Source organism: Hetaerina americana, unplaced genomic scaffold (assembly GCF_022747635.1).
Source record: "Hetaerina americana unplaced genomic scaffold, ioHetAmer1.1.p SCAF_1, whole genome shotgun sequence".
Taxonomy (NCBI): domain Eukaryota; kingdom Metazoa; phylum Arthropoda; class Insecta; order Odonata; family Calopterygidae; genus Hetaerina; species Hetaerina americana.
The window spans coordinates 89717301-89731727 of record NW_027286069.1 but is presented as its reverse complement, the minus strand read 5'-3'; the positions used below and the strand labels follow the sequence as shown (position 1 = coordinate 89731727).

Genomic DNA, 14427 nt, shown 5'->3' with positions numbered 1-14427 from the left:
TACTAGTATATATTCTATTCATTTATTAAAATGGGGCTTTCAGAGAATCCATTATACACGGAACAATCTTGAAAATTGACAAATTGAGGAAGCGAAGTACGGAAATACAGGTAATTGAGTTCAGCCTATTATTTATCTTCGCCATGAGTTATTAAAATTATTTTTGGATCATCAATTCACTAAATCTTTTTCTTCCTTTAATTGTTTTTTTATTCTAAAAAATTATCAATACAAGTGCCAGCAGTCGACATTTCACTAACACTTGATCATGACAACTCCACTGAAATAAGAATGTAAAGTACTATGTCCATGGCTTGTTCACACAAGCCATGGACACAGTATTTTAAATACAGAGTAATGAAAGTGAACACATTCATTAAGATAAAATTTACTGAATCAAATACAAGATTCATTTTTCATAATTTTCTTTTCAAGAACTTGTTAATCCTGTTTATCACCAAATTACACATTCATAGAACATCATTCCACACTTTCAAACAGAGATTTTAGAATTAATACCACATCCATATTTTAAAGCACTGGGAGGAAATATTTCAAAATAAAAAAAATCCAAAGCATCTCCCATGTTAAACGATTTAAATTATAAAAAATATGATGTGCTGAAATTTAAATAAATAAGTTGACAGATGAATTATTCTTGGCAGTAGGATAGTAACTTCTATTCCAAAATTACTTCAAAGAAGTCTACTCTGGGATTGCTGCTGGCATTGTGCTAACCATCTTTATGATTTATGGGATTTATCTTTTCCTTTTCCTCGATGATTCCTGAAAATAGGAGCCAAGAATCCATTACATGACTGGAATGCATGACGAATTTAGACTGCAAGTGACTATCAGTTTTAGGCGCTTACCTTTCCTTTCTTAGGATTGACTTGTGCATCTGGTTTCTTAGCACCATTAGGAGCAGAGTTTTTGATAATTGGCTTTTCGCATGACGTAACTTCTAATTCCGATTTGCATTTTTCTGGGGAATTAACTGCATTTCCTTCCCCCGCACTTCTTGTTGTATCTGCTACAATACTAAAACCTACACCAATATTTTCCTCAAACTTCTTTTCAAGTGCAACCTCATCGGTTAATATTATAGTTCCACTTTTATCACATGTATCTAGTGACAGAGTTTTCATGTCAGCAGTGTTGCTACCAGAACTATTATCACAGATGTTTTCACACTGTAATTCTTTGACAACAGGTTCTGCTGCAGGCATTGAATTACACTTATTCTCTGACTGCACACAATTTACTTCTGCTGGGAAAGACATTTCCAAGTGCTGTGCTGCTTCCAATTGAGGTTTACATTCTTCCAGTTTGTTAGATGCTGGATCACCAACTGTTATCTTCTGACTTTCCTCAATTATGGAGGGTCTTACATCACTAATAATACATGAATCAAGTTTTTGTTTCAAAGAGTTCAGTTCTTCAATTATACTTTCCTTTTGTGCACCAAACTCAGTGGATCCAACTTCTTTACTATCTCCACTGTCACTAGGAGATGGCAAGAGCAGTAACTCATCGGATGAATTGTCCACTTTTACTGGAGATTCACCCAATAATTCTTTATTCGCTGACTTACATTCATTGACAATGCCAGTGAATGGGACCTTTGGTAATTTAGAATCAACAATAGCATCAGAATCACTCTTCTCAACAGCATCCTTATTAAAACTTTCTTTATCACAACTCTCTTCTCCTTTTCCAACATCAAGTGAATTACTCTGGGACACGGAATTTTTTGCACTATCATCAGCAACTACCACGGCTGATTGTGAAATCCCATCCATCACTTCCATAGATAGCCCGGGAGTTTGCAAACCTGGGTTTTCATTCTTTGGCATAGCACAAATATCATTCCCTTCCTTTACCTCATTCACAATGTTTGCGCTTGATAGGGTACTCTCGTCTTTACTGCTCTCAGCACTGACTCCTACGGATTGGTTTGATAGCTTACTGTTTGCCGCTCCAGACAACTCCTCACTTTCCTTGGATCCAATTTCTTCTAATCCCTTTGGTTCATCAAGCACTTTAATACTATCATCCGCTTTATCCGCAACTTTGACACCTTCACTTCCACCCCTGACCTGTGCAAGCAATGCAGATCTTTCTGCTTGCAGTGTACGGCAAAGTGCCTGCATTTGCGTGAGTCTTCGATTGGCCAAAGCCAACTCCCCATCTCTCTGCTGCTTGTCAGCAGCCATCTCCAACAGAGCTTGATGGCTGCATTCCCACCTTTGCTTCCATGATGTTGTCTCTTTCTCCAGTTTACATATCTTTTTGGACATCTTTCATGAAAGTAAAACAACAAATTCATTTATATATTCATGTTGGAAAATGTTCACTGTAATGTAAGACAAAGAGCTACAGTCAGTTTACCATATACGTAACCCCATCTGCAATGGTGGGGCTTTACCTGCATGCATTATAGTTCATAAATATAGGATAATACAAGCACGGAACTAGTAGGATTGATAGTATTTTAAATGTAGCTCCATTGATAAATGACGAAAATTCAATCGATAGGGTGTGAAATCACGAAGCATAAAAAATCCTGTAAAAAGCATTAATAACATGAGCTAAAGAAAGCTTTTTTTTAACTAAATGTAATTTTTACACTTTATTTATATGAATCACATTATTTCAGGTATTCATTTCTAATTAGCTAAGTTATTGTATTTCGTAGAGCTGCATGATAGATTTGCCGGCACCAGGGGCGGCAGTGTAACGTCCTCGTTTGCCAGCCTGGAGGTCCTGGGCTTGATTCCTGCCTAGATGGCTTATCCTCCATACAGGGCTTGGATGTTTGTGATTGTCTTCAATGTAATTTTTAGGGGTTAGGCGGAAGAAGGGACTATGAAGTCTCAATCTTGCCCCAATAAAGTCGTTCAATAAATAAATAGAAATAATTTACAATCTGCTAAAAAATGTGATGCAACCTCTCAATTCAGGAAAAGTCAACACTGAAGACATACTTCATGATAGTTCATAATTAAAATGAAAGATAACAATGCTTCACTTATCAATGTTAAGTATGAAGCATTTCATCACAGCAGTTTTTTCTTTATTCAAGGCACTATCAAAATGTACTAGATGTCATTGAAAATCTGAAGTCTATTTCGTATGAAAAATTGCATTTTATTTACTGACTCTGATTATATTTATTTTCCATAGAGAAATATCATCTACATAAGATAAATAAGACATGGACTGGTCACCATAGGCATTTAGAAAATGAAATGTTATCTCTTCAGAAAATACTTTTGAATTAAAATATTTACATGCATTTGAAGAGCTTTATGAAATTTTTAGTATGAGAGTAGACTCCTACTGGGACGTTAGGGAAATGACTGTTTCCTCACAAATGATTTTAAAATATGTATCTCAGCAACAAGAAACTAGATACACTTTTACTAGTTGAAATCATAAACACAGTAATCAACCCTAAGGTCGGTTTGGTAGGTAATGGCAAAGTTCAACCAGTACTAACACCGATGACATGTGAAATTTACACATCAGGGTAGGGGGGCCAGTACCTTGTCCCTGAGCCGGTTACTGTATCCTAAGAAGATCTGGTGCCTGAAAAATCACACAGCTTTGGTGGAGCTGCAGGTACCCATAGATATGCGCCTGGGAATTGAACCCAGGCCCTCCGGTCAGTAGTCCAAAGCTCTTCTCCTATACTACCACAACCTTTTTCACTAGTTTAGGGGGACAATTAAATGATATTTTAAATGAAATGCATAAATTCCTTAGCCCTTGATGTAATTCCATGGTTAGTATCTTAAAGTGATGCCTCCTAGCTTTTTAAAATCTTTTCTTTCATTGGTCTGTTACAGTTTCCTGTGCATGTATTACTCCAGTTTTAATGCTTCTAGTGCTTTTATCTGCAGATAAATGAACTATAAACACAAACGAAAAAATGACCAAGCAATGAATAATGCATATTTATTGTAGAATTAAATATATTTTGAAGCAGTGTTTTGTAGCATTATTTGTACTTACTTTTTCCATTTCACCCTTAAATCCATTAAAAACTTCACTGCTGCGGGTGAGTGCTGTCTTGAACTCATCATACTTATCTGTATATAGATTAAGTTGCCCCCTTAATCTTAGGTCATTTTCTTGGAGTCCACGAATTTCCCCCCTGCATTCTTCAAGTTCCTTTAAATGTAATACAAACATGAGCATTTCAAAGAATTGTTTTTTTTCCACTGCCACAAACAGTTGTTCAACAAATGACCCAGAAGGCCTTGGGAGGCCACACAAGTGGCTGGTTTACCACGCTTAGTTATTCTGAATTTAAATGCTCAAAGCAACATGAAATTCTCTCCCCTTATAATACTGATGAGAAAATTCATTCTATTCTCCAGCAAAATCAGAGAGATATTGTTGAAAGTAAATCAGTATACACTTCATATCAAAACAGATGACTTACAAGCCAAAATTTCAGATACTTGATAAATGGGCCCCAGATCAATTCAATTATGCAAATATGAGGCTACAATAGTCAAGAATACAGTCAGAGCAAATTGTTTGATACTAAAACTTGTACAGAATCAAACTCAGCCACCAAATATTTCATTACAGGAATGTAGCAGATTAATAACAATGGTCTCAATTAGCTTACAGGTCTTATGCATCACTTCATGTAATTCAGAAATAAATTTTTAAATAAAAACACTTCAATGAAATGCATGTTGACAACACACTTTCTGGAGTCTTTAAAGTGAGCTGTACAAGTATATTTTGAAAATAGAATCAAACTATTTAAAATAAGCATGGGATGTACATAACTTTATAATTTTTAAAAATTTGAATGTCAAATACCTAAATTATCACTTTCAACCCCCGAGATCTGCAGCAACAGCAGAAATAATAAAAAAAGAGACTATGTCACTTTAACTTAATCTCTCCACATCATAAAACCAGTAATTGACCCATTTCACAGCTAGAACTGGATCGCCCAGTAAACCATATGACCCACACACAGAAAAACAGTAGTTCTATATCTTGAATGAACCCCAGAGAAATTAAAATTAATTTAAAAATGTCATTACACATAGCATAAAATCACTCAATTTATGTTTATAACCAAAACTTTACCATGATCTGAATTTTCCACTACTTCTGTATGTAAAACCTAACTGTGAAGAATAAAAAGGGGTAAAAACATAGAATTTTACAATTCCTTATGGATAATAAACTCACAATTATGCCTTTCCTGATAATGTGAAAACAATTAGACTCGGCCACTTTGTATTAACTACAGGTTTTTATATGAAAATTCAAAAGAAACTACTTTCAATTATGACTGCTTAATAAAAAAGTGAGAGTGAATGGTCAAAGGTAACATTTTTCGGTATTATATTAACTATGATTGCAAATGAGCCATCTATCCCATATCAACCTAACTCATTAAATACATTTAGCTCATATTTTATGGACACGGGCACTGATTGAAAGTTTTAACCATTCTATGCTTTCCCACTTTTCTCTACTGGAATAGCTCAAGTACATTTCTTGAATTGGGTGAGATCTACACGGTATTACTTTTAAGTACCTAGTCATTTATTAATTCCCATACTCTTTATTTAGCAGTGGATTATTTTACTTGAGTATATGTAGATCAATCATTAGCACAGGAGCACTATTTTTCCATTTTCATCATTATTAAAAACCATCTTACCAATAATAATGCTTGTTTTTCCCTCAGCATTGTTTCTCTCTCACTAGCCATTTCCATGCGGGCCTTGGCAATCCTAGCTTCTCCTAATTCAGTTTCAATGTGAATTTGCTCCACTAGTTTTTCCACTTGCTTTAAAGAATAGACAAAAATTAATTTTTAAAAGCAAAATACAAAAAAAGAGAAAATAGATATTTAAATAGTATTTGAGCCGGTAACATTATCAAATTCGTTTGATTAAATTTGTAACATGTCTATGAGACATTAAATTATGTATACATCATTAATATTTTGTTTTAACTATCACATTTTTGTTAAAATGAAAGGTTGGAAAATACAAGAATGGCATACAACCTTTCTGTCACATCTGGAATTGGTTGACAAACTTAGTAATGCAATACAAAATGCCTTTAAGCAATGACATTATACATAGAATTTGAGAAATTACAGGATAATATTTAAAATGAATACTAAGTACACTCTCCAATATTTCACAGTCAAAACATAATTTTAATATACCTATTGATTTAATAATGTCTTTTGAAAAGGAGATAATTCAACATACAAAATCAGGTCTTGTTGTTCAGGAACACATGCATGAATTACAATATTTTGCTAACACGAACTTCAAAAACCTACCTGCTCTCTGATTTCATACTGCTCCACAAGCTTTCCAAATCTCTGAGCCATTTCCACATTTTCTTCTTTCAGTTTTGAATTCTTTTCAATGTTCTGTTGCATTAATGTGGTAATTTCATTTAGTGTACCCTGGAATTTGGTGGAGACTTCCTTTCTCTTTTCCTCCTCTTCTCTCACTTTTTGTAGACTCTCCTCCTATAGTATTTAGAAAATTTACTGAACAATCATTTCAATAATGAAATAAAAACTTTGGGATGACTTCAGGAGCAAACCAACCTTAATTGCCTTATTCTGTCGCTGAAGCTCACGACAGAGACTTTCCAGCCGACTTCGGGAAAGAACAGCTTTACTATGTTCAGTCTGTAGTTGCTCCTTCTCCCTTTGCAAAATGCAACACTTCTTCTCTCCTTGTTTTGCTGCCACCTTGAGGGAAATTGTGGCAAAGTCTCCATTAATAGACGGCTTTTCAAGCATTATGGACACTAAGGCAGCTAATACCATGCTCTCTCATTTCTGGAGCTATTACCAGCTTGTACAATGTTGCCATTGTATTTCATATGCAATATTTGCACATCATCTCTCGTACAAATATATCAAATTTCCCCCTCATAACACATGATACCACACTGTAGCAACTACTTTCCTAACATGATATTATAATTTCCTCTGAGAACTAACCCTTTAAACATAATGATTTCCTATCAAGCACATGCCCACTGTCACTAGGTTTCCAATTTATAGTGTAGCCAAACCTGGGAGATCCCTACAAGTATTCCTGTACCACATTAATATAAATAATAAAACATCTTCATTGGGGTTAAGGGGGCATAGTAGGCCAGTGGATAGGATGCTGGACTACTGGCCAGAGGACCTGGCTACAATTCTTGGTAATGCCTCTGAGCACCCTCAGCTTCACCCAAGCTGTGATTGGTTAGGTGGCAGATAGGGTTCCATACAGGACTTAGTACAATGCAAGCTCTACACTCACCTGAAAAATTGACTTTCAGGTTGATTACTGTGGTTGGGATTGGGATGAAATTGACACTGAACAGGCCCTTCTTTAACTTTGTGAACCCTAAGAACCAATGAGGGATACACATCCACCCCAGATAACATCCTCCCTGCTGTATTTCACATGAGCTACAGTTGCTTGCTGCTGTTAGTGTATATGTTTTCCATCATTTCCACCAGAATGAAATGACTGGCGACCGTAGTTAGAAAATTAAAAGAAGAAATGTGTTGAGTAGTTGAGCTTCTCTCTAAGGTGGCTGGAGTTGTTAGCAAGTATCATAAGTAAAGATATAAATAAAAGACTATTGAAAACTAACATGGAGTGTAGTTTATATGGCTCAGAAACTTGGCCATTGAAGCAAGAGGATAAGTGTAGAATGGAGTCCTTTGAGACATGGGTGTGGAGAAGAATGGACAAAATAAAGTGGACGGAAAGAAAAACAAATAATGAAGTTAAAGGCATGATAGGGGAAGAGAAACAGCTGTTGGGAGAAACCCAAAGAAGGCAGGACTAGTGGATGCAAGAGATGCTGAAGACAATAAAACTGAGGAGAAGAATGTTTAATTAAGGGAAGCATAAAGTGTGAAGAGCAAAAGAATGTGTTATTATAATATGAAGTATGAGATTTCAGCATAATTTGTGTTTTATTTAATTACAAATTTGCAATTTTCTACAAAATAAAATTTAATATGACCAGTTTCAATGTAACTACATCATCATCACCTGATGAAGATGTAGTTACATTGAAACCGGTCGTATTAAATTTTATTTTATGGAACATTGCCAATTTTTAATTAATCATGATATTCCACTATATCACGCCTGAAACATCTCTTTTTTTAAATAATTTGTGCCATTTTAGTTAAGATTTAGGATGGAAAATGAAATAGCTGAGACCTTACACTTAATTGGCACTAGGTTTGTTTAAGGTGGGGGTAGGCAAAAACAAAGTGACAAATAAGGGGAAGATTGAAAATAAACACACCATCACTCGGGTGTGTTTGGGAAACAGTGACCCATCCATACATTAATCACACACAAACAATGCAAAAATAAATAAGGAAACAAACTTACAACCACTTGATCACTAGGGTGTGTTATGGAATAACAATCACTCTCATGAATTGCATTCACACACACTCAGGGTTTGCAAGGATTTCTCCTATGCCACGGACCCATTTTACTCTCACAGGAATGAAAAACAAATTAAAATAAAAAAATCACAAAAGAAAAAAGAGAGGGTTCACGTTCACAGTCACTCAATCCCTACAGATGGGATGAATCTCTTTTGTTTCGTTATTTTCAGCTCATGACCCCATCTATTACTAAGCTACTTATTCAGAATATATACTATGCACACTTTGGTTCCTTTAATATGCAATATGTAAGGTTTTGTTATCCTTTTGTGACTAATTCCAGAATGATAAAATAATAATGAAATTTCTCCCTTGAAATCGTCTTTGTTTCCACACATTTACATCATGAATATTTGATGTAAGACCACTAGACGTGATGGCAGGCCTGCCAAGATGTACTCCCTTGACTGCCAGACAACATAAATTTCATTGTCATACCCTTGATTCCACCATTACAACTTTGCCTAGAACTTCCCTTATGCTGTGGTTTGGTTTTGGTTGGGCTGCAGAACTCCCAAGGCATATTATTCAGGCAGACACTCCTCATTTCTCCATACACCCTAGAACTGACAATGCCTGTTCCAGTAACATTTATTAATGATAATCTGACCTGTGATAATTGCTGGCTTAATAAAATTTGATTTGGCTCCAATAACAAAAGTTTCAACCACACCAATGTAAGGTGGTTCCCATATTCAATGGTTGAATCACACTTTCCTCATCTTGTAACTGCCTCTTTAATGCATACAGCTCCCCAGTGTTTTTTCTCATTGTATCCACCTCATTTGCCATAGAATACAATGTGTAGGACTTGCAGTGTAGGACTTAACTTTTAAAAAACTTTTAAATTTGAATTAAGCAATTTAAGAGTTACATACAGGTATGACAAAGCTTAACGTGTATGCTACTACAAAGTATGAAACAACTCAAGTGTTGGCTAAATTTAGACCTCTTGATTTTTATCATACACTGTGGTGCAGGCTTGCATTAGTGGTTCTATTACTACCAGTCTTACATAACAAAAACAATAGTAGATTTAACCAAGAGAGATCTCCTCACCATTCACGTTCTCTCCTTGTGTAGCCGAACCAATTACACTTCTGGCATCATATTAGGTGTGCATAGCATATAGTCGCAACAATATTATGAGTAGATTATAGATCCAAGCTTAATGGGGGAGAGATTCTTGAGGCTATTTAGAGGGTAGTTTGAAGTCTAAGGCTTGTTAAGAAGTTGGAGTCAATACTGCTAAGAGACCAATGGGAAGATTAAAATGATGATGATACCACAAAAACATTTCCAACTGAATTAGTTCCATGTTGGGTCTCCCCAAAAATTGATCTTCACCATCGCAACCAGTCACACCCCCCAAGTTGACAATGGAATGTCAGCTCCAACTAACCCCTGTTGCCATGTTCTGTAGAACTATTGCCAAAGTAAGCCAATCTAGAAGATCAACAGAGTTATCTTTGATTAACCAATAAAGGCAAATGTGAGTTTAGCCAGGATTTCACCACCAACTGCTCTGAGGTGTAGATAAGAGAACACTTTCCATACCATAGGATTGTCAGGTCTTGGAGTCCAATGTGATTCTATCATTAACAACCTGGAGTTAATTAGCAGAACAGGGCAGCATAAGAAAGAGTTTAAAGAACAGTTTGTGCAGTGGTCAATCTCCAGGACTACTGATATTGATGCAAACCTTCAAAAGAATTCAAAATGAAGCAATGATGGCGAGCCAGCTTGAATACCTAGCATAGCTGCTAGCACATTAGATGAAACTGCTGAGTCTCGTTCACCAATCTTTTAATGTAAGAGGTTTGAGGGTGGTGATGTTTGCATTTTTTTTGTTTTTCAGAATGGAGGATGTGCTGGATTTGATGGACCACCTAACCAAACTTGCAGGGTCCATTCGATGTGGCCAGACAGGAGGAAAATCCATAATGCCCAACTTGTATATAGACGTGGGTCCTCGGAGTGCGGGGTATAACAGTGTAGGTGCTGTGGAATAAAGTGACAAAGAAATGAAAAACTAATAAATGGAGGAATTTGAGTATTTTAAACAATATAATAAAAAAATTAAAATTGTGGCGAGCCAACGTTTCATTTTTTTTTAGAGCTGGTAAATGACAGGAGGATGATGATCGAAGTGACTTGAGCTACTTGAAAGGGGAAAGACAGAAAGTATGAAAACATTTACATCTACATTAATTTTCTTTAACTTGATATTTCGTTCACTTTCAGTGCATCCCTTGACTTGACACATTCTTAGATCCAATTAGACACTTAAGAATATATGTTGAGGTTAAAGAAGCATTTCATACATTCATTCTTACTTCAATACTTCTATTTGACCCAAAACTGCTACATTCCACTGAAAGCACCACCCACTTTTGATCTGCTAAAGTTATTGTGAACTGTTAAATAGTTAAAAAAATTCTCTTAAATATTTATCCCGAGGAATATGTATGGTTGCACTATTTGAATTTTAACCTACAACAGATAAGGGGCCCAATTAAATTTTTAAATTATTTATTTATTGTGCCTTTCAAGTCTCCAAAATTTTAGAGTGTAAGAGGGCACCCTGGTAGCTTAACTGCTTAAAGCCCCTGGCCAGACATCAAGGGACACGATTTAAAATCCTGGTCAAGGCAAATGAATTTTAAACTTTCATAAATGTTTGTATCAGCAGTGACCTACTGTTGGGCAAGTTTTCCATTCAATGTAATTCACAAGTGAAACTTTATAACCATTTGCAAAAAAGTATTAATATTTCCATGTACAATCAGTGAAGTGTGGAAATCATGAAGCAGCAAAATTGTGGCTTATTGGTCGGGGATAAGTTAGTTGGTGAAGTAAGATCTGGTGCTTTCCTGGCATAATTGCTTGATAAGTTTTCTTGGGTCTTCCACTGGGTCAGGGGTTCCATATTGACTGACATTTCGTTGCTTGACTCGTGCATTGTCCACAGGGTAGATGAGTGCCACTCTGAATTTGGCCATCTTAAATAAATGAGCCCACGGGTCAGGTGACTCGTGATTGTTCCGTGGTGGAGGAGCCTCCCACTTGGATGCCATGGCATTGTGTTGTGTCCCTTCCTTTTCTAACCTTCATCAGCAGTGGTTTCCATGCATTGCCGAGGGAATAACCAAAGTCCCTATTGAAATAACGTCCCGCCATTCTTATTTTAATTGCTTCTTTAATTATTCAGTCCCAGTAACCACCGGCGCTGGCAAGTAACTTAGTCCCATCTAAGTTAATGGAATGATCCATCCAGATGCTGTGTTCAGTGATGGCTGATTTCTCCAACTGCCCCAGACATAGGTGTCTTTGGTGTTCCTCTAACCTGGTCTCAATGGTCCTGTCTCTCCCATGCAGACTTCTCAATGGGCACACACAATTTATAAATGCCTGGGATATTTAGGCTGATTGGGTCCTACGCTCAGACAAGAAAATTTCTAATTTTTCCCGGTGACCATGAAAGGAATGAACAAAACATAACGCCATGGTTCCCAACTGGGAGGCTCCACCACCACAGACCAATCACGAGTCACCTGACCCGTGGGCTCAGGTACATAAGATGGCCAAATGCAGAGGGGCACCCATCTACCCTGTGGACAATGCACGAGTCAAGCAACGAAATGTCAGTCAATATGGAACCCCTGACCCAGTGGAAGACGCGAGAAAACTTCATCAAATTAGGTGGTATCACATTGTCTCAATACATGGACTTTCTGGAGATATAAAGTTTTAGTAAGTACACCTAAAGATAAAATACATAGGCCTGAAGAAATGAAGTCCTACAGGTTCAGTTTTCAAAGTAACTTGGGCATGCTCATTTGGAGATTTAAGTCCATCCACTAGTTCCGATGGAAATCTCAGCAGAACATTGTACACCATCAAGCATGTGGGTGCAAGGTGGACGTGCAAATGGGAAAATTCAGTGAAAAAAGTCACTTGAAATTTGAGCCAATTTCTCCAAATTGTCACGTATGTTAGCCACTTCAAAATGGGCAAACTAGAGTGCAAAACTGGCTAACACACCTAACTTGCAATCAGAGGATCTGGGTTCCTGGCCAGGTCAAGCAATTTCTTCATGGGGAATGTACACCCATTTGCATTTGAAGCCAATCCAATGGAAACTTCATGGATAAAACAACTTAGAATGTTACTGGTGCATGTGCTAAACCATTATTGGATCTCTAGCCATCAAGGAAAAGGACTGGTGATGATTAGTCCTAACCCCCTTTACTAATTGTACTTTTTCATAGAATATTTGAAAAAAATCGACTTCAAAATCAATTTAACTATGTTTTTATGTCTTGATTCACTGATGATGTTTCTAGCTGTCTAGAGAGCAACAATGATAAATAGCATGTTTCCTATATTTTCTAATCACTACCCGACTCTATCCCAATAACTGCAATTAAACTGGCAGATGGTGCAAACAAGGGATAGTGGGAGACTGATCAAATTTCCTCATGCAGAAATATCTACAAATATTACTTGAAACAAAAGTGGAGTGGTTTTCCCAGCAAAATTGGACAGTGGTTTTCCCAGCAAAATTGGACAGAGGTTTGCCGAACTCTGTTGTCAATTTTAGGGTGCTATGAAAAGACAGACATCTGTCTATTCATAAACACTTTCTTAACTTCACTTGCATACAGACCCTAGGATTAGGTCCTTTCTTTGGTACAAGTATCTATGAATAAAATCCAGAGGATAAAATGGGATAGGATTGTTGCATCTCCAACAAAAGCATTCTTTTCACCAAAAAAATATAACGCAACAACCGGTGGGGCGAATGATGCGAGCATTGTTTAAAATATACCAAAACTTAAATTCATAAAAGCTTCAGTTATGAGAAGCAAGGGTGCTTCACCATTTTTCCGAAAGTAGGATGCTGGCGTCAATGTTAATATACGCAACACAGGCATCACATTTAAAATTTGCTCAGAATTAATTTGACCATATGGCATACATTCTTCTGGCAACATAACGGTCCACATGAACTTTCTATATAGTTCAACTTCTATCCGATATTGGAATTTCTATAATAAAAAACCTAACCCACAGAGCTACACTTATCATTTTATTTTAGTCATACGCACAAAAAAACTTAAACTATATACCTGTAACTTTCGGTTTTCATCCACAATGTCCGTATATTTTTTACACATTGCGGCTAATTTTTCCTCGGTCGTTTCTAGGCTATTCAATGCTTTCAGAACTTGTTCCACACTCTTATCATCTTTTTTCCGCAGTTTGTCTCCTTTGCTATTTTTACGACTGCTCTCCAATGTTTTCACATGCTAGAACAATAAAATATTTCCGATTAATTAATAATGCATTCAAAGATAGGTATTTTGACGGTTTTTCCATACCTCGACATCTTTATTCTCAGTGGTAGAGTTCATTTTCACGACTGATTCGTTATTGCCTTCAGTGTCCATTTCTCGATCATCTGATTACTGAAAATCAAATATTGTATTCTATTCAGGCTGAATCAATGTTGTTCCTTCAGAATCGAACAATATTACTTCGCTAAAATAGTAAGAAGAATAGACACCAGCATGCAACGTTGAGTGCACATGTATTTTGACACACTATTTGCATTTGCCGACATGAGATTTTTTTAATGAAAGTGACATCTCTGATAATAATTTATAGTTCTGCAAAAACAATTGATAATCGTACAGCTAATAGATTGATGCAGACGGATAACAGTTACTTACTAACTTGCAAGTGTAAAGGCATACAATCTCAAACTGTGAAGCGAGAAATAAAGTCGTATTTCTTAAGACTCGTCTGTTCCTTATTTGTTGAAATTACAAATTATGACTTGAAAAAATTTACAGACAATATCTCTATCACTTCTTCATTTCTAAATAGAAGTTGAAAAAGGCCTTTGACGAACGCTGTGCAAAGCTAGTTTCCTTTGC

General features: G+C 36.3%; 1 protein-coding gene across 3 annotated transcripts; it reads right to left on the bottom strand.

The window, feature by feature from the left end:
* Positions 1–372: 372 nt before the first annotated feature.
* LOC139694327 (alpha-taxilin-like) lies at positions 373–14427 on the bottom strand. Of its 3 annotated transcripts, none has more exons than XM_071592823.1 (9): positions 14221–14427; positions 13870–13956; positions 13618–13797; positions 6614–6760; positions 6338–6532; positions 5702–5830; positions 4018–4176; positions 873–2300; positions 373–786 (listed from the first exon to the last, which is right to left on the bottom strand). In XM_071592823.1, exons 2-9 carry the CDS (start codon positions 13936–13938, stop codon positions 760–762), a joined length of 2334 nt encoding a protein of 777 aa, XP_071448924.1. In that variant the 5' UTR covers positions 13939–13956; positions 14221–14427; the 3' UTR covers positions 373–759. The 3 variants fall into 3 exon arrangements, with proteins under 3 accessions (XP_071448924.1, XP_071448933.1, XP_071448941.1); XM_071592832.1 differs by having other exon boundaries at positions 14225–14427; XM_071592840.1 differs by lacking the exons at positions 13618–13797; positions 13870–13956; positions 14221–14427 and adding an exon at positions 9545–9601.

Bases quoted from the DNA above. Each gene is read 5' to 3' on its own strand.
- LOC139694327 (XM_071592823.1), bottom strand. From the start codon at position 13,938: ATGGACACTGAAGGCAATAACGAATCAGTCGTGAAAATGAACTCTACC. The intron at 2,301-4,017 runs GTAAGTACAAAT...CTTTCATGAAAG, and splicing joins TTAAGGGTGAAATGGAAAAA to ATGTCCAAAAAGATATGTAA. The intron at 787-872 runs GTAAGCGCCTAA...TCCTATTTTCAG, and splicing joins TCAATCCTAAGAAAGGAAAG to GAATCATCGAGGAAAAGGAA.